The following is a 20,400-nucleotide window of genomic DNA, read 5'->3' as shown; positions in this document are numbered from 1 at the left end:
AAAAAAAACTATCTACACTATCTAAATGAATGTTGATGTTGCTCCATGTCTGCTGGATGTTTCAATAGGTAACCGCTTGCTCAAATGTCTTTACTTTATAAAGCGATGATTAAAAAAAAATAATAATAAAAAAAAATCAAAAAATCTAATCATTCAATGCAGCTTTAATTAAATATATATGAAATTTTGCTGTGGATAATTTCCAAAAACAGTCAGTTTTGGCTGACAGAGATAAACTGTCTCACTTCCCTCTTCATCATGTTAGCAATATATATAAAAGCATTCTCAATTGTTCCTTGATCCCGCTGGCCACAATAGAAAAACCTGTAAAGACAAAATTATATTTACTGAACCTAAGTTAATAAAGGAAGCTCTGCCATTGATGAGTCAGTGCCCCCAATCTATGTAGGACAGAAACAGACCTCTTGTCTCTACTGGAACCAGAGAGAGGACATTAGCCACTAAGAAAAATATCTATGAAAAAAATCTAAGAGTTCTAGCCATTAGCTGTTCAACATTAGTGTCCTCCTTCACATCGTGGAACAAGATAATGGTCTGGATGCTGCGGCTTAACTTGATTCACTAGGTTGTAAATATGGTCCTTATGTTTTCTATTCAAAAGAAATCAAATTCTTGTATAAAACCAAAGAACACCAGGTTATACTACGTCATCAGTTTGCTACACAGTGCCCCAGGCTGGATCGTTTTTCCTGTGTAGCCTCAAAAAAACCGACTGCTGACATTTCAGCAGGAAGCATTTTTGGCCTTTGTGTAACTCAGCAGATCAAGGTTTGATTTGCCCTAGGGTAACCTGATCACTATTGTACTCTCGACATCACTTATGCACTCACTGTAGTCAGAGCAGGTACTTGAGATTACAGCATTGGAAAATGTCTTACATAAGCACCTGAACTTTTCAAAAGTGTGGCTTATTTTTCGGAAATTTGCCTCATTCAGGAAGAGTAAAATGCAACTTAAATACAAAGCAACCGAAAAAACTAAGGGATTGGCAATTCTCACCAAAAGGCAGCTCGAAGCGAGTATCCAGCAGGACTCGATGAGGTGTTGGGTTCTTGGTGCCATATATCTCATCTGCCTTCATCAGAACCTCTGCATCCATGAAAATCCACTCGCCTGATCCCTCCTGCAATTAGATATTTATATGATATTTACCTAGGTAGACAACTGAACAGTTTTTGTGTCTATTATTCTACCTACTCTGTGCTATTATTATTACTTTCAACGGTTATACATTTCAGGTACGTTTATTAGCATAACTGCAAAACCTTTTTGTGCATTTGTACTTTTTCAAGGATAATTAACGATGAAGCCACAATGTATTTTAATGTCTGTGGAGGTAAAAGAAAATGCAAAAGTGAAATACTGTATCTTGTTACTAATGAGAAACTTAGTTATGTCAGTGGGGAAATTAATTTTCATAATGAAATCCTTCCTGCATCTTTTTTCTGTTTTATATCATATGTGTTCGGGTGCATATTAGAACCTCCTCCGAATGTTGGATACTCTTCAAAGGAATCCAGGCGGTCCCCACCATGGTGTCCCAGATGAGGCCTTTGTTCCACACCTCAACAATGAGGCCAAGGTCCAGCCGGTTGATCTCACTGAGAGATTTTGAAAAGGAGATTTTTGAAAAAAACACAAAAAAAACAAACAGAAAACTATACAATGTTATTCAATTCACATTCAATGAACTAGAATTTTCTACATAATTACTGCCAGGCTCTACAACTGGCTGATAACAAAGGTTACTTCCTTTTTGTGTTGTGTATTAGCTGTCATAATCCATTCCAGCCTTGTTTTGTCATTCAACATGCTATTGAAATGGCTCAAAAACAGCTTGATGACAGCAACAAAATGGCATATTCATTTTGAAAGGAGCCGCATGACAAGGGCATTTGCATATTCTCGTCGGTGGCAGTTTACAACTATCGACGGGCCAAACAAAAGGAAGATGAGAGAAAAGATAATCAAAGAGAACAGCTAATGAGAGAAATGCAGGGGAGGGCGCTGAGTATCCAGGGTGTCCAGGTGCAGAGATAAAGGTTTTCTAAATCATCTGCTCACACAAAATGGCACAGAATAAATAAATCTAGCAAGGAATTAAAATCAAACTGTTGCTAATTTTAACTGAGAGATTGCTTTTGTTTAAAATATCAATTAGATTCTGTTATCCAATCTTGTAGATTTTTATTTTATGATTGTGTGATCCATGTCTTTTTTTTTTTTATTAAAATGCAAATAAATCAAGGCCACTTTTGTTCTCTAACTGACAGGAATGAACTTGCAAATGCCCACCTGAAAACAAACACTCTCGACAAAATGTGGGGAGTCTCTCTCTGATTACTTGTCATTTCCACATCATTTTAAAATCACTTTATGCAGTTCAGAAGCAAATTACGTTTAATTAGAGGCTCCCGTTCTAGTGCGAAACAACACAAACAATTTCAGTGCACAGTTCCTAGAACAACAAGGTGGATGTAAAGCAGATATAGATCACAATTGAACTGCAACTGTGGAAATCCTATTATAACAACATAGCATTTTTACCAACTTTTGTCTTTTAAAGCCTTTCATCATAGTGGTTGTTTTAGACCATTATAAACTGCATTTGTATGCACCATTTTGCATAGCATATCAAAAGCATACAGGTTGATTTCCTACCAGGTTGATTGACAGTAACAGTTGATTTTCCAACTACCTCGTTCAAATTAAAGCAATACAGCGCTGTTTTTTAATATGTATATATTTTTGGTCCAATTTATGTTAACATTAAAGGAATACTTCATTATCTTGGGAAATACACTTCTTCACTTTCTTCCTGAGCCTTAGATGAGAAGATTGATACCATTCTCATATCTGTATATTAAATAGGAATCTGCAGCCAGTAGCCAGTTAGCATAGCTTAGCATAAAGACTGGAAACAGGGGAAAACAGCCAGCCTTTTTGCTAATCTACGCTAACGGGCTGCTGGTGGTAGCTTCATATTTACAGTAGAGACATGAGAGTGTTCTCGATATTCTCATCTAACTCTTGGCAAGAAAGCTAATAAGTGTATTTCCCAAAATGTTGAACTATTCCTTTTATTTGAAACCACTCTTCCTTGTTGATGCACTAAAGGGCACACCATCCAAATAGCCAGCTCCCAAAAGGAATTATATGCATTAGCTAAGTTTTCATAAAATTTAATCCAGAAGACAAATAATAAGCAATCATGAAAAATGTATGTATGTCTGTGATTTTAATGTGAAACATCTTTCAAGCATATCTAAAACTACAGCGGAGTTGGCTGCAAGTTAGCTGCTGACATTCACAGTGAGGAAATTTGGAATTCCGATTTTTAGATTTTACTTGAGCTGAGTCATCATCTCTTAGTGTTTAATAAACATATTTGGTTGTAACAGGTGGTGCTGAGCATTTGCTGTGAACACCGGTGAACGATGATGTTTTATGTTGAATTACAGCCAGCCGACACATCATTAGTGGACAGCAGAAGGATAAAGGTCTGGAAAAACAAACACTGCTGCAATGAGGGAGTTTACAAAAGACAAACAATGACACACATGCAACAACGTGCTGTCTCTCTAGTCACCATAGATACCTTTCAAAGGGAAAGTAAAATGAGGAAATTAAACCAATGAATTACAGGGAGGAAATGAACATCAGCTGTTTGACAAGTTCCTTTTTGTAGAAAGAGTTGCACAACTTGAAAAACATTTTTCCTCCATCTATAAGCACTAGGTAGGTTTCAAATTAGAATAAAGGCAAATGCGTCCATGGACGCTGTGGGAAACGTTGTATTTATCTGAAACAAAAGGACGCATCATGTACCGTTTCTCATAGGTTAATATCGTTTGATAAACATCCAAGAAAGTCTTGTCAAGGGCAATACATCATGAGGTGTAGTTTCACTCAACAACAAAATTGGTGTTGTCGATGCACAAAGATACCTATTGTCAGCGATTTTTATGACAATACAAGACACAGAGCATAAAGAGTCATACCAAGTTATACCTATTGACAGTCTAGTATAATGTAAAAAGCTTGCATTGAGGTGTTCCTTTATATTGGTTTTGTATATTATGTGAGATCATTGCGGCATTTTCTTTCGTCTACTATGCATTTTTTTTTATTTATTATAGTCAGTAATTAAAGTGATTAAAATTTAATTTAGTTCAATAAATCTTGAAGCATGACCCTGTGTCTGTGTTCAATAACTTACAACATAAAATCCTGTTCCCAGCAGGGTTGGTCCCCCCGCACAGTGATAGTTGTACTTTTGACATTCTGCACCTTCAGCGTCACATAGGTGTTGAACTTGTCTGAAACAAAGGAAAGGGAGATTATAGTTTAAATTTTATTGGGGTGGTAGCAATATGCTGAGAGCATATATAGGGTTTGTATTAGGGAGAGAGTTGTAACTCGGCTTTGTGTGGGAGAAAAAGACATCAGGAGCTCCAGTGAGAGTGAAAGGAGATAAGCCTCCCCCCATTGGTGAGCCAAGCCAAACCAGGCCAGGGCAGAAAACTGACCCTGTTAATCTCCAGTGAGAGCCAACCCTACACAGCAGATACAACTACAGGATCCAACTGACTGGTACATCTCTCCTGGAAGTCTCTCCTGACCTGTTAGTACTGCAGAAAAGGTCTCTGTCAGCCTTCATACCATCAAAACTAAAATTGTATTTCAGTTGGTCAAAGGTGACATGTAATTTTCCTGTTTAAGGCAACTATCACAAACTGCGTGACCTGTGAATAAAGTCTAAATATGACAGCTGGCTATTTTTGTAGTAAATGATCACCGCTGAACTACGACATAGATTCAAATGCCAGTCGGTCTGTGTAGACATTCAGACCCAGTGATCTCCATCAGCCTCCTCTCAGCCAGTAGTACCGGACAGCGGAGTCACAACAACGATCTGCACCAGCTGTCAGCGCTGGGCGGGGTGAGGGGGATGGGAGGGGATTAGACAGCCCGTAACACAACCAACACTTTTCATTTCCTGCAGTAGGACAAAGGAGCGTCAAGCACATGCCGTCTGATCTGCTCCGTTTAGCTCTGGTAGTTACCAACCCTGCACCACCGGTGGTGCTCCCTGCAACGCCCCCTTCTAGTGGCATAAATCTGAACCCTACCTGGGCACAAGGCCTGCTATAGGAGCAGCTTAGATAGAAATGCTTAAAGATCTTGAGAACAGGTTGTATGACTGACAAAGAGTGGGCAATATGGATAAAATCTTCTATCACATTATATGTAACATGTTGTGATATGATTATGATTTAGTGCAAATTCTGGAAATTCAATAGTGATAATGATTACTTTCATTATCGATTAGGTTGCCAATTAATCTCTCAGTTAATCGTTTGGCCTATAAAATGTCAGAGAACAGTGAAAATTCAGTGAAAAGTCAGATCTGCTAACCAGTGGTCTAAAACACAAAAATATTCAGTTTAAGAAAAGCCACAAATCCTCACAACTGGAAAGTTGGAACTAGATAATGTTTATGCTTTAAAAATGACAAAGGACTAATTGATCATCAAAATAGTTGCTGTTTAATATCTGCTTAATGACGATCCACGAATCAATTAATCGAATAATCGTTTCGGCTCTAAAAATGACAACAGTAACAAAGTGCTTTCAAATACCCATAAAATGTAAAATGTAGTAAAATAGTTACATAAAAAACATGAGTTGGATGCACTTATCTTGACATTTGGGGTATACAAAATATGTCGATATCAATACCCTGTCTTGATACAGACAGCACTGTCATACCCAAGACTTCTGGGGCAAACCCTGAGTGTTGGCCCCCATGCGCTCATACACAGTACAGTCCACATACACACACCGTCCACCCTTTGGTCTATGGGAAATAAAGCCAGTCATCAGCTGCTCCTTTGTAGACTGATCACCTGACCACACTAAACAAAGATTTTCCTGGTTACCTCAGCGACATATTGAAACATTTACTCTGCACATAGCCCTTAACACAGCAGCCAGATAAGTAAACACAACTCTTGACACAATGAGACACTAAACAGTTGACACAGGTGGATTCTTACAACATTCCACTGGCACAAAACGTAAATAAATATTAAGACAAAATTAGGCCTCAAACAAAAAGGTTTTGCTGTAAGTACCCAGTGATCTAAAAGCATTGTCAGCATTGTCTGAAAGCATCGTCTGTCCTACAAGTACCATGAGTGACAGGGCACAGACCTAATTAGTGTCTCGAGAGGATAGTAGCGACAAAACACAGACATTATTACAAAGGAGCCTGGGGGACTCTCGAGCCTTTCCCTAATTAGATAGTTCATGCTTTGTGCCACACTTGGGCCGCCTCTCATGAATAGAAGAGATGAGATAAGGGAAGAGGATGTTGGATTAGATAAGAGCCACTTAGTGGCTGTGGGCCCTTTACAGCAGGCGCTGTCCACTATATGGCTGATACAATCTGCACTGTTGAGGAGGAAGCAGCAATAACTCCCTGGAAAAACACAAACTATGTGCACGCACACAAGAGCCTGACGTATACTGGATTTATGAGGCCAATATCAGTATCCATGTTTGAGAATAATCTAAATACTGTACAATGATAAGTTATCCGCCAATATTCCCTTTTTTGAAAACGTAAGATACACATCCTATTAACACTAGAGCTAAACTGATAAATCAGTCAGACTGATATATGGGAAAATATTAGCCTATTGCAGACATATTGATATCGGTGTATATATATCAGACGATAAGTAAGCAAGGAATTGCAGTACAGAAATGCTGAATGAGGTTTGAGTGAATGTCAACATTACAGTTTGTTCACCAGAGAGCACTGACAAGTAGATAGGTCAACTGTAACATGTCCCACTCAGCATGTATCTTGATCACAATTTGGGGAAAAAAAAAAAAAAAAAAAAAAAAAAATCTAAGGGATCCATATTAAGATTGTTTGTTTTTATCTTTTAAATTAGTTTTTTTTTTTTTTAACTCACTTTCAGCCAATATATTGTTACTGGATTTTTTTTCACTCCCAAATCCCAATAATGATATTGGTAATGGCCTGAAAAATCCAGAATCATTCAGGCTTTAATTAACAGAAATCAACAGACACAATCGTTTTTGTTAAGGATCACTTAAATTTAGTTGTATAAAGAGTTGTAAAAGACATGTCTAGTTTTTGTATTATGAAAAAAGAGATTATAGTAAAAGTTAATATAAAATACAGAAAAAATTTAATTATTACAAAATAATAACCATGAAATGTATTAGAGTTAAATTAAGCACCCTATAAAACTACTGAACTTTTAAGCTAAGAAATTTTTTTTTAATTTTTGCAAAAAATACTGTATACATACAGTACTTACTGATATATTCATGACCAATCGATAGCAACTGATAATATCATACCTGCCTACATATTGGTCAGGGACAAGCATGCACACTTTAACACGCAAGATATGTAAATCCACATAAATCAAGCTCGTACCTAACCTAATCTCAAGTGATACTGTAAAATATTAGACACTTCAACTTTAGCTCTATAGGATCTTCCTCAGTGTATGGTGAACTGGTCCTGACAAGTTAAAGTTCATTACATCACACAATGTGTGCACATACTCCCACTCTCTCTCTCTCTCTCTCCGTTACGCACACACACATTCACGCACTGTGGCATAGTGAAAGCACACCAACCACACCTGTCAGTGGAGGGATCAGGAGGAATCAGATGAGGTGAATTGTGGGATGATACAGCCCACTTGTCCTGTCAATGTTTTAAGACAGCACTCACTGCCCCTGCCTGTTAACCACCCACTCACCCCTGAGCCCTCAGTGTCTTCATCTATTATTGATTGATGATGAGTTTTTCAGTGAATTAGTCAGAGAAACTCAGGCAGTTGGAAGGCTGACATTTCAAATTGAGACCACTCATAAATGTTGCATCCAACAGGAGCCATAAACCTAATGGAGGACTTTTTCACCAATGCTGAAACCACCTAATGAGAAGTCTATATCTGTACACAGTTCTAGACTGAATACAATGTGACTTGGATGTTTATTCTGAGCATCTTAACGTAATACTTTTGAAAATAAAAATATATAGCAAATGCTAAAATTTGTGAGCAGGCATACAGGCAGAGAAGGAACAGACACACATGTACTGATCCAGCAACACATAGGCCTTTATCAAGCCCCAGTGTCCTGTGGCAATCAGTGGAAACTAAGACAGCTGGCCACCGGACCATCCAAGGTCACCTTCATTTCTACATGTACAGTATTCTTCAAAAACAATGTAATGTAAGGCCTCCAAAGTAAGGTCTAAAAGCTATCCATCTGAAGGTGTGGTGAGAAAACAGCGCAAACACACATCCCAGACTTGCCTTATGTAAACTTTTAAGGTTCTTCCAGTAAGTCAGTCATCTTCCTTTACAGAGTAAGTTAGTGTTATCATTAGGACAAACAATAGCCATGACATGTCTAGTAATTCATTCCTTAAACCTGAATAAACAGACAAAGGGACATAGTGGCCAAAAAAATGACATAAAATGCAGGAATCTGATCTCAACATGCCTTTCCTATAATTAAAGAGAAGATTAAGTACAGATCAATACAACAGAATATGCAGCTTTGATGCACAATTGATTGTATTTGTGGCATAATAAGACTGTGAGCCAATTCAGTGCCCATTGCAATGTCACCTCCAGAATTTATCTGGTCTAAGGAACATAAACAGTTGGAGAGCAAAAAATGCATAGGCTATGTATCCTAAAGTCTAAAAAAGGCATGAACGAAAAAGGGGCCAAAATCACGCTCTCTACAATAATTAGAGAAAAGGGAGTTGATTATGATTACATTATTATTCTGTCCTTTATTCCCATCTTTCCTTTTGTACGGAGATACTGTATGTTAGTTAAGCTGATGTTGCCACAGGTGGTCTTAGCTGATTTGGTACGAATTGTGTTTGGAAGATAAGATTTTTGCATGATGACATTCCTTGAAAGACTAAGGCTAAGGTAAGTACTAAGGCTACATTATCAGTCTCATAATATCAATAAGAAATATTTTTTTACCATTTGCATAAAGATTATATAATTTACAGTATCAACATAACCTTTGGTGTTCTAAATCTCTTGTAGGACTGTGCCTCACAAATCCTTCTTTGCCCTGTAGCACAAAAAAGTGACTGATGTTTAAACTCTGCCTAAAGGTGACGACAGGCTTAACTGAATTATCCCCAATGTTTGCCCTGTGGCAGGTGTTACGTGGTGTGGCCCAGAGGAGGGAGGAGGGCAAAGAGAGACAAAGAAGGCCAGCAAAGGCTGACAATTTAAAACCAAATATCTCAGTGCAGCAGAGCTGCTTGTGACACAATACAGACACCTGACAAAATCATTATGTTTCCCAAAAGGTGAAAGGGGAGGGACTAAGAAAAACACACACTAAAAATATGTAGAGACCTGCGGGGAAATTGAGATTGCAGGCGTCAGTCGGGGACTGAGAATGACAGTAAAATGTCACCAGCAGATCCCGAAGTTGCAGTGACTTTCTGTCAGTGTTGATGCCTGCTCTTGACAGAAACGTCACAGGGCTTAAAGGTAGGCATGAGGCTAAACACTACAGGGATTTGCTTAGGTGGAGACCGTGGGGATTTGGACTTAACAGCCAACGATCTAAGCTCACCTGTACACAGCTTGGCATGGAAGGACATAGGATCACATAACGCAAGATCAAACCTAGCTTTTAGTCACATGCCAGAATTTGAATGATTAACCTACAAAAGAAAATAAGTGCATGTGGTTTATTTCCAACAATAACTGCATAAAGAAAATTAGCATTAATATGAAAACTTTCACATTAGCAAGTCTTAAGTGATGCATTGCAAATGACTAAATTATTGGGGATACTCCTACAGCTTGACACTATATTGTCACTGGATTTTTTTTTATACTCCCAAATCCCAATAATGATATTGGTAATGGCCTGAAAAATCCAGCAACGTTCAGGCTTTACTGAACAGAAATCAGGTTCTTGTAGATTATGTCATTCAGCGTACAGTATGTTGAAAAACATCATGAACAGTCCCACAAGTTCCATAGACTAAGAATTTGCTCTTAACTCCCAGGATTTTGCAAGAACTGCAGCTTCTCCAGATCAAGGAAGACTGAGAGACTCAAAGTGTGAAAAATGTGAAGCATCTGGAGGATGGGGGAGTGTATGACCAGACTAAATAAATACAGTAAAGTTGATTAAAATATAGAAGGTTTGTGAATACAAAAGTACTCACCCGGAGGTCCTTGGAGCTTGGCTTTCTTCACTGTAAAAACAAAACAAAAACAATGATTAGCATGCGATGAAATTCTTTAGCATGACTTTATAAGTTGATGAAAAAAAAAAAAAAAAATCCATTAAGATCTTGAGAAAACTAGTGAGGAAAAACAAGCTGGAAAAGTGTAGACATATGTAGGCATGATTAATGAAAAATGGACAGGATCTCTTATTACTGAAGCCTGAAAAATTCATTAATATGCAGAGGAGCGAGCCATGCAGCTTGATCAAAATAGATGGGCTATTTGTTTTGTTGGGCAGCTTTAGGTCAAAATGTTATTAGAAGACAAAAAAAAAAAAAACAACCCCCCCCAAACAAAAAAAACAAAACAATGTTTTTGTTGAATATATGCGTCACCCTGCCTGACTAGGTGGCTTTATAATGAAACATGAACACACATTATCATGAAAATTTCCTCATTTCCATTTCCCCAGTAGAAAGATAATAATTACTACTAAAGAACTAATCTTTATTTGATCTCCTGATACACAGTCCCTTCTTATGCAAATGTAACCCATTGAGAAAACCCTATGACACCGGAACAATAATCCTAAACTCTGCTGGATTTTACAAGTTAAATAGTTAGATTTACATGACCTTTCTATTCCTATATCATTAAATTTGTCATTTGTCCTGACATATATATATCATATCTCCTTTGAAATAGCTTTGCAAATTTTATATTTTGACACATGACTGATCAGGTGTGCTAAAAAATACTTCTGAAAAATATAATCTGTGTAGTGGAATATTTGTGATCAGGTTATAATGACACATAATATATACCTTTAATTGAGGGAAAAAAAATGATCCCAGAGGAAAATAACATACTAAAGACTGACACCTACATTTTATCACAGGCTGACAAGTACCTTTTATTTGACTGCAGAGTAGCAACTTCAACATAATCAATAAGCATAAACCTTGACAGCTGTATCACAAAACACAACAGTTAGTAAACAAACAGATAAAAAAAAATATGGCAAATTCGAAGGGGGGTAGATGGATATTAAGATAACAAACAAAATGCAAAATATCTGGCAACATCAGCCTCAAAGCAATTATTTAAAGGGGAAAAAATGCATGCGTGTGTATTTTGGTTTATTTTTAGACCCACCATCTTTAGCCCCGTGATTCATCTATACAATAACGTTTTTTGGGATTGTGAGTGCTTTGGAGAGGATTAATTGTGATTGCTGTGGCAGAGTTGTGTGTTCAGGCATGTAACCTATTAAACCTCTGTAGCCTGTGATGGCAGATGGGCAGGACGGGATGATGGAGGCACAAATGACACTTTCATATTTTCATGTAACATCCCCCGTAATCTCTCTGTGCACATTAAAACAACCATGTGGGAGTAGGACATATTTATTTGTTGTCCCTTCAGTATGACAATATCATTCTCAATTATATGAATTAAATCTGCAAGAAACGACAGTGATTGCCTTGTGGTATAAAGTTTGTATATAAGACAAGTAATAGAAAAGTAGTGCAGTTTTGAGATCACATATTAATGTAGAAAAATGCAGTTCCATGCACAGGATATTTCAATTTTAGCCACAGACAGACACTAAATTTGAAGAATAAAACTGAGATGTTTTTTCCAGTGTTGTTCTTTAGGATATAGCAATGGGCGAAAAAGGAACTTTGTTATCACAAAGAAGAACAAAAAAAAGGAAAAAAAAGAACGGGTCTTCCTAAGCACTTCCTGTCTTACACATACCTCAGTGAGAAGCGGAAAGGGAGCAGTGGAAATGTGGAGAGAAACCAGCAGTGTGAATTTTTTTTTGGCTTTCCACTAAGGCTTTGCAGCCATGGGCCTATCTCTTCGTCAGTGGCACACATGAGCTGGCTCGGTCGCCTTATGTCCTAATTTGCATGATTTTATTTAGGGCTGTGCCACATAGAGCAGATGGCAATAAACCAAGGGGCCATTATGGTGGAAACTGATGCTTATCATTTTCTGTCCTGGGCCTTCGAGGCCATTTAGATCAGACAGGGCTGGTTGCAGGATTACCCTATTAACCTACCGTTTTTCCCTTTTTATTTCGCCAGTGTGTTTACTTTCTTCTGAACATGCCTGCAACTTGGTTCATTGCTTACTGGGACAATTGAACAGAGCCATTGTTAATCATTATTAGCAACTTGTGCTTTTTTTACTGTGACAAGTAAAAAAAACGTCTGCTGTGAAAAAGAGCTATTGGATTAGACATACTGTGGAGTCTATAATGATATACATTCCATTAAAGTGCCAAATTATAATTAAACTTTTAACAGTATCACGATAAGGTGTACTTTGATTGTCAGACTCAAAAGTTGACAGTGCAAAATTTTGATGCAGTACAGGAAAGTTTAATTTTTAAATTTTACACTTCCCTATAACTATTTATTTCTCTCTTGTTTGTTAGCCAACTTAAATAAACTGGACACTTGCTGAAAATAGTCAGAAAATATTGAAAAATCCCCTTTATAAGATTCCTTATTTTATCTGGCCATCAGTCCAAAACCCAATAATATTTGGATTGCTATCATGTAATAATAAGAATAACATTTTTTGTAAAACTTTTGGATCTTTTAGATTGACTAATAGATTCACGAAAAGGTTCATCGACTAATCGTTGACCACTTTAACTTTGTGGATTTGCTCATATTTCAACAGGATTTATTAAACACGCGGTACCAATTTTCTACAATAATTCCAGCAAAGATATGCATTTTTTAGAAGGCTGGATTGTTTACTCCCAAAAAAGTGTGGAAATTGCAAGAGTCAATATTAGTACATTTACATGTATTAATATTGCAGATGCTTTTTGTTCCGTGACATACAAATGAGATACAATCATCATATTTTCTTTTTTGTATCAAATATGCAGCCCTGTTCAAAATCTACTCATGCTGATACTACTAAAAGCTATTAGTTGAGTGATAAAGCCCCTTGCAAAAAGTGTGGACGTTCCATAGAAAAGGAAATCATCATTGGGAGGTCAGGCAGAAAGCAGGAGAGGAGGAACAGGAAGTGACACCAGAATCCTCTACTGTTGCAGGCAGTGGTGTACTTCCGCTTTGTGCTTCCTGTTGGATCTGATCAAGTGGAGCCAGTGTAAGATTGAGAGAGAGAGAGAGAGAGAGAGAGAGAGAGAGAGAGAGCAACAGATGGCCAGGGGATTAGTCCCACAATCTCTAAGCACTCTCTCCATCTCATTCTGCCTCTTTCTCTCATAATTCCACTACTCTACTGATCGCTACACTCAACCACTCTGCCCGCAGTTCTATAATTTTTCTGCAAGGCCTCTGTTTCTCATCTTTTATAAAATGATTTTCTTGTAATACCTCCTCACCTATTCATTGTGCTGCAGAGCCAACATCAACCAAGCAGGCTCCAAACAAAGGGTGTCGATGCAGTTGTGATAACTAGTGCAATGTTTTTTTAAACAGTGTATTTTTAAGTGATGGCCAGGACAGAGAACTGCTCCATCACTGTTTTTATTTGAGGAGTAAAACAAATCTGACCGTGTCAACAGAAGAATGAGCATACAAAAGGCACGATGATACATGAAACTAGCTCAACATCCTATGTGGTCATTGCTCAGGTGGCAATAAAACTGGGGTACCAATGTAGGAAGCATGGAGCCATTTCTCCAGCACCAAACAACTACTTTTGATGCAGCCGAGTAGCTTTTCACTGATAATTACTGCTACATCAATTAGTCAATTAATTGGTGCATCAACAGACAAGTTAATCCATGACAGAAATTGACAAGTAGCTACTCAAGTATTTACTGCTTTACTGCCTGTCAGGTTCAAACAACCTAAAACAGATATAAGCACAGAAATGAGGCAGGACACAGAGTGGTGAGGTTAAATACTTGCAAGGAGAACGGACAGAGAGTGCAGAGAGTGCTCACCGCTCTCGAGTTTTTTTTCTCATCACCCTTCTTTTTTTTTTTTTCCATATTGTGGTTTGGTATGTGGCATAGCTACACAATCTCATCTGAGGAGCAGGATGCCTCCTACCTCTCTCAGGGGTCAGGACGGGAAAAAACAAAAGGAAGAGGGATAATAATATATCTTATTTATCGGGGTTGTTGTCTTGCAGCTGCAGTACCCTTGTGCAGAACTCTCAAGGGTGCAGATAATAAGAGATTCTTCTAACACTGCCACTGTCTGATATCAAGTATCAGCCAAATACAATAATTACACAGACTAGGACTTGGATGACATAATTTTTAGTCACTTGGCAAACATTTATGCAATGTAACCCAAATTTAATAGCTATTTAAATTGTAATTGCTTAAATGTCCAACATCCTAACACTCTCCAGCACAGTTTGGTCTTTCTCTGCCTCTTCACATTCCAACAACAACCTCTAGGACACTGGTGAGTCTGAGCAGATCATCGTCTGTCAGCTTTCCTCCATCAAAGCACTGCATACTGGCTGATGGACGTGTCCACAAGCACTTTGCTCTCCTTGCAGGAGACCGTATAAGTCTCTTAAGACCCAGACCAACCGTTCCCACAAAAGGTTCCGTCCAACAGCTGTGCATTGACTTAATTGGCCTTCCGGACTCTTTCTCTTTCTAAACCAGTGAAGATCTCTTTGTACATTGGAGCTACGACCATTCTGTTGTCTCGAAAAAAAAAAAAAGTGATCACGTGTCTGGAACAGTATCTTTAAATCTCCAGTTCTGCAGCATCATGGGGTCCATGTGAGCCATGTGTCCACTCAGCCCTGTCCTGATACACAGCAGGAGTGTCCCCCAAATGTCCACTTGTAAGGGAAACCACTTAGCTCTTGTGTAAAGACATCGTCATGGAGATGAAGCGTCTTGACTAGCAATCAATAAGCAACACTGCCAAGCTGTGCTATCAGGGGATGAGTCACAACATCCGCTAATCACACAACCCCTGCCCAAGTACCCTTTTCTCTTTCATCTATGGGCTGCATAACTCCTACCAACTTTCATTTGCCATAACTCAAATCAATAAATAGACAGTGTGCAAGCTCTATAGTGAAAGATCCAATTCATTACAATAACTTTTAACTGCCAGAGCCATTGGGCTGAACTGTCTGAAGTAAGTGGGACAAAACTGACTTGCATCTTTGTGACCATTTCCCTGCCAGGAGCTTTCGTCTTTACCAGCCTGGTGTATTGATGTCTGGATCACTTTTGAGGATCCAGGTTTAATGGAAAAAAAAACCTTGATTTTTATTTATTTATTTTATTTTTAGATACATCCCATACATCCAGAAGTTGTTGTGCTTCCTGCCGCCAAAAGGACACTGATCACCACAGTTTCTTTTTGTGAGAGACACTGACGACACGATGATTTGAAATTGTTCATTCTTAACATCTGTAGTAATTTTTGTGTCACGTGAATTGGCTAATGTACTGTAAGTCTTCATATAACTTTCATATTATTTATATGCCAGGCTTTACCATAACATTTTATAGTGGAGGCACCACACTTAGCCTAAAATAAAAAGCGCCTCCTCTACTGTAACAAGCAATTATTACATTTTTACAAAATATAATATTAGGCATATCAAGTTTTAGGGAAAAACTAGCAGTGGCAATATACCACACTACACTACAAGTCAGGCGGCAGGCTGAAGTGAGTTTGATAATCACTCGTTGGACAAACGTTTATCCAAATTACTGTAATTTTTATGTGTCCTAATGGCACAAATTGTTTAAAATGGTACTGAGCAGCATTTTTCCACTTGTTACTTGTGAACACAACTTTAGAGCTGCAACGATAAGCCAATCAGTCGATCAGTCAATCGATAAAGTAAATCTCCAACTGTTTTGATAATAGATTAATTGTTTTAAATGATTTTTTAAGAAATAAATGCGAACATTCTCTGATTCTATCTCCTTCACTATGAATATTTGTTGGTTTTCCTAGTCTTCTATCATTGTAAATTGAATATCTTGGGTTTTTCAAAGTTGGTTGGACAAAACTAAATATATGAAGATGTCATATTTGATGCTGGGAAACTATGACAGACATTTTTTTTTTTTCTGACATTTCATAGACAAAACTATTAAGCTAATTGGCCACTTGCTAACTCTCTAACTCTCTAAAGTAGCCAGAAAGCTTAACAATTTAACCTAACCACAAGCAGTGTAAGGGGTGGTTAGACAAAACTATTAAGCTACTTGGCCACTTGCTAACTGACTCTCTAAAGTAGCCAGAAAGCTTAACAATTTAACCTAACCACAAACAGTGTAAGGGGTGGTTACATGATATTAGCTGCAGGTGCAAGTGGATGGATCTGAAAGATATTTTAACAAATTAGGTGCGTCTGTGATGACACATGATGCCAAAAATTCTGACTTTCATCCCCATCAAAAAATTAATTGAATTTAAAGGGGGGCTGTCATACGTGCCAGACACAAAAGGTATAACAAGAATTTCTAAAACATACATCTTACTTACATCGTGCTTTTGACATCCAAATAACAATAATTAAAGGATACATCAGACCAAGGCTGTGTATAGTTCTTTATGTAGTTCTGACACAATCAGCAGCTCGTGTCCAGCTTGTGGTTATAACCTGCAGATAAAATTCTACTAGCAACAATAATATAGTAGACAGCAAGACAAAATGCAAAAATTATTGTTTTTTTCCCCCTCATATATTGGCCATATTCTTCTGCAACAGGACAACAGATGGTTGCTTCAAGGTGAATGATGTTTCAACAAAGATAGAACATCAAGTTACTTGATAAGTGATGAGATATGTATATGCTGTCTAAATTTATCAGGGAGAACACAATTGGATGGATAGGTGTTGCCCATACTTCAGGTAACTACAAAGAGAAATCATCCTGTTATACATATTTTCCATTTCTTCCCCAACTTTCAGTACCACATACCAAAAAAATCTCTACTTGTTCATCATCTTGCTTCTTAAAAACCTTAGTCTTTATAGAGACTAACTGTATTTATCACCATGTTTAAAATAAATATTCTCCTCATTTACACAAGTTGACAAAAATTCAACAATAAGCCCATTTGTAAATGACAAAAATAAAGTCTTATGCCAAACTTTATATGAAGCAATGCTTAAAAATTCAATATGTGGTTAACAAGTAAGAAGCCTGAAGCTCTGTTTTCAGCTTGGAGCAAGGTTTATTCTCTTTTATTCCCCCTCCTGGCAACACTGGACCAAATTGCTGGGCATTGGTCTTGTGGTCACAGAACTGGGTATTGCATAATGTGCTTTGCTGCTGTAAAGGATGCTAAATCAGACAAGGATTCTCCAACATTTTTTTTTTTGTGTGTGTTTGTTAAACCATCCTCATGTTGATTTGCTTTAATATAGTTTTAGCCTTTAAATGTGTCCGTATAAAGCATTCTATAACCTTATTTTGGATTGTCGGGTGTAGTAGTAGTGAAGTATTGTTGTTACCATCTTTACTTTTTTTTTTTTTTTAATTTACATTTGTAATTCAGGATAGAAAAGTTATCCATACACGAAAAATAAACATTTCAATCCAATGTGGGCCTCTGCATGATAAAAAGGTCTACCTAAAAACCACTAATGTTGGAAAAATAACAACCTTATAATATAATACATATATAATATAATAACCTTATGAAGGTCTCAAAAGGGGCCCTGCAACAGTTTGAGTACTGTTGCCAGTTTTGGTCGAAGAGACCCCACTGCTTGTCATATCATTAAACTGCCCTTCAGAGTAACTATAAGCCTTGGTTTCCATTTATATGACTCTACAAGTGGTTTGTTTAATAATACAAGTCAACATTAACTCACATAAACAAATAACCCTTAATTTTTCACATATTCTATATTAATTTATCATTCGTCTTCCAATCTAGAACATTACCTTTGAACTGGGCTCATCTTAAAGTGACTTTAATTTATGCCCATAGCTACTGTTTGTTCATATTTTTGTAATATCTCAAAGTCAATATAAACCGCAGACATGGTGGCTCTGTTAGGCTAAAACAGCTGGTATGGTGTGGGTGCATTGCTCCAATAAAATAGAGGGAACAAATCATATCCTAGTTAGGACAGAAATCTCCATTATGACTCTTGTTTTTTTTTTTCCACTATCGTTATGAAGAGTCTGGATTTTTATAAACGTAAAATCACGACCGGACAAATGTACTAGCTGCTTATCAAGTAACTGTTGCCAGGGGGGGCTATGGGCTACTGCGTGAAAACTCGTTCAGTAAGATTTCATTGACATTATTACTCTGAATGCAACAAACCAATGTTCTACGTGTAAAACTAGTTCTTAATTTTTTTTCTAACCCTATAAAGAAATAAAAAGCAGACCAAAACTTACCTCTGACACACAGTAACGACATGGCAGAGCGCTACCAGCGAGAATCCCAGAGTTTCACACAGTTTGTAGAGCAGGCTTTCAGCGGAGATTTGCTCTATCCGGTTACATTATGACCTCCTTTAAATTACTTCATTTAATCACAGCTAAGGGCCCTCGTCGATGTTTACTGGTGGTTTTCTGGGGCTGGACTTCGGCAGAGAGCGGCGGCCCCCCGCCACGGCCACGCCATTATTAAAACTCTCATCCCAGGTTTTCAGACTGACGGACAACCTGAGGGCAGCGCGAGGGGGGGGCAAAGGCGGGGCCGAGGCACCTGTCACTGGCGTCTGATGTGTCCAATGAAAATGCAGTACTGCGCTGAAGGGCGGAGCTGGTTAAAACAATCCGACCAATCGCTGATAGGGAGATGTTGCCGGAAGAAACAGGTGACGCAGACGTGTCCGAAGCGGACTAAACACCTACAACTTTTTGTAAGAGTGAAATTTGGAGTTGTTTCATTTTTCAGTCAAAATTTACTTTTAAGTATGTTTATGGCGACTAATTTACAGTTTTTGGGCTTTTGATTATTCCTATTGTATCTGCAACACACTATATCATTCATTTATCAATGTATTATTCCTATATCTGCATTACTTTATTACTTTTTTTATGTCGTGATTATCTTAAGCCATAGCTACTGCATGTTATTTTTATTTTTATTTTTTTTATTTTTTGGCTTAGATGTTTTTACAGATATGTCAGGTCAGCTTTATCAACCCTGTCATCACTAAAGTGCTTTACTGAAAAATCGCCCCCCTAATAATAAGCCATCAATTAAGAAAAAGACATAATGCGTTTATATATAGCCTAATCCCTAGCTGTCCACTATCTACTTGGTCTTCAGCACACAATTTCGACATCAGAGGGATTTTCAGGGCATCCGGTGAACAAACCTAGGCTGACACACAAGTGTCCTTTGAACAGCCATGACATAAGCCAAGGGCCCATAAACAAAAGTGGGATTATAGTTATTTCAATTTGAGTATGGTCTTTCACTAAGGGGCTAGGGATGCAGCAGAGCTAAAACAAAACCCACAGTACCACCCTGTGTTTTTAGTGAGTCATTACATTAGTAGCCTCCTTGACAGTAGCTTTACTACCTTCAGACTCCTTCGTGGCACTAAAACTGGTGCTAATGGGAGACACAAGTTTTATTCCACTGTATGGTCCAGTTAAACTAACAAAGCCAAAGCAGCTGTACAGTGAATGAATAACATAAACGGAACACCAATGTACTGTCTTGATTCAACTCAGTGGCGATTTAAATTCCTAATCTGCATTATAAGGTACGAAAGTACCAAAGGTAAAAGTACATATTGTGAAGTACTCATTGTTACTTTTTACACTGCTGCATTATAATAAATTAAAGGAAGTAAAAGAATGTCATACATCTTTTCTGTAGCAGAAGATGGCCCCTTTTTGTCTTCTGCCACATCTTTGTTCTCAGTTTGCAGCTGCAGCACAGGTGCAGCTGAGCCTGGAGTGTCAGGGGTGGGTGAAGTCTCCACCTGGACACCAGCTTCTCCCTCAGACTCCCTGTCACTGCTGACAATGGTGAGAAAGAGAATCACCAAAGTTTTTTCTACTTTTCTTGTGTGGTCCTGTAATAAAACTGGGAGGGTGAAAAACATAAAGGGAACCCCACTGTAATGTGTTTAATCAACTAAAATAAAAAACATACATTAAAAGTATCCCACACCTCTT

General features: G+C 37.8%; 1 protein-coding gene across 4 annotated transcripts in view; it reads right to left on the bottom strand.

Moving 5' to 3' along the window:
* Nucleotides 1-18,888, bottom strand: part of LOC120806167 (protein unc-13 homolog B-like) — a 67,612-nt gene extending 48,724 nt beyond the window's left edge. For 3 of the 4 annotated variants that reach the window (XM_040156989.1, XM_040156990.1, XM_040156991.1), the window contains exons 1-5: nucleotides 18,658-18,888; nucleotides 10,298-10,327; nucleotides 4,241-4,340; nucleotides 1,505-1,622; nucleotides 1,021-1,144 (exon numbers count right to left, since the gene is read on the bottom strand). In XM_040156989.1, the coding sequence (XP_040012923.1) occupies nucleotides 1,021-1,144; nucleotides 1,505-1,622; nucleotides 4,241-4,340; nucleotides 10,298-10,327; nucleotides 18,658-18,679 (394 nt within the window). In that variant the 5' untranslated portion in view covers nucleotides 18,680-18,888. The remainder of the gene's footprint in view (nucleotides 1-1,020; nucleotides 1,145-1,504; nucleotides 1,623-4,240; nucleotides 4,341-10,297; nucleotides 10,328-18,657) is intronic. The other variant, XM_040156992.1, reaches the window with a different exon arrangement.
* Between the last annotated feature and the right edge of the window lie 1,512 nt (nucleotides 18,889-20,400).

This window comes from Xiphias gladius, chromosome 20 (assembly GCF_016859285.1).
Source record: "Xiphias gladius isolate SHS-SW01 ecotype Sanya breed wild chromosome 20, ASM1685928v1, whole genome shotgun sequence".
NCBI classification, from domain to species: Eukaryota; Metazoa; Chordata; class Actinopteri; order Istiophoriformes; family Xiphiidae; genus Xiphias; species Xiphias gladius.
This window is presented reverse-complemented; position numbering and strand designations above follow the sequence as displayed.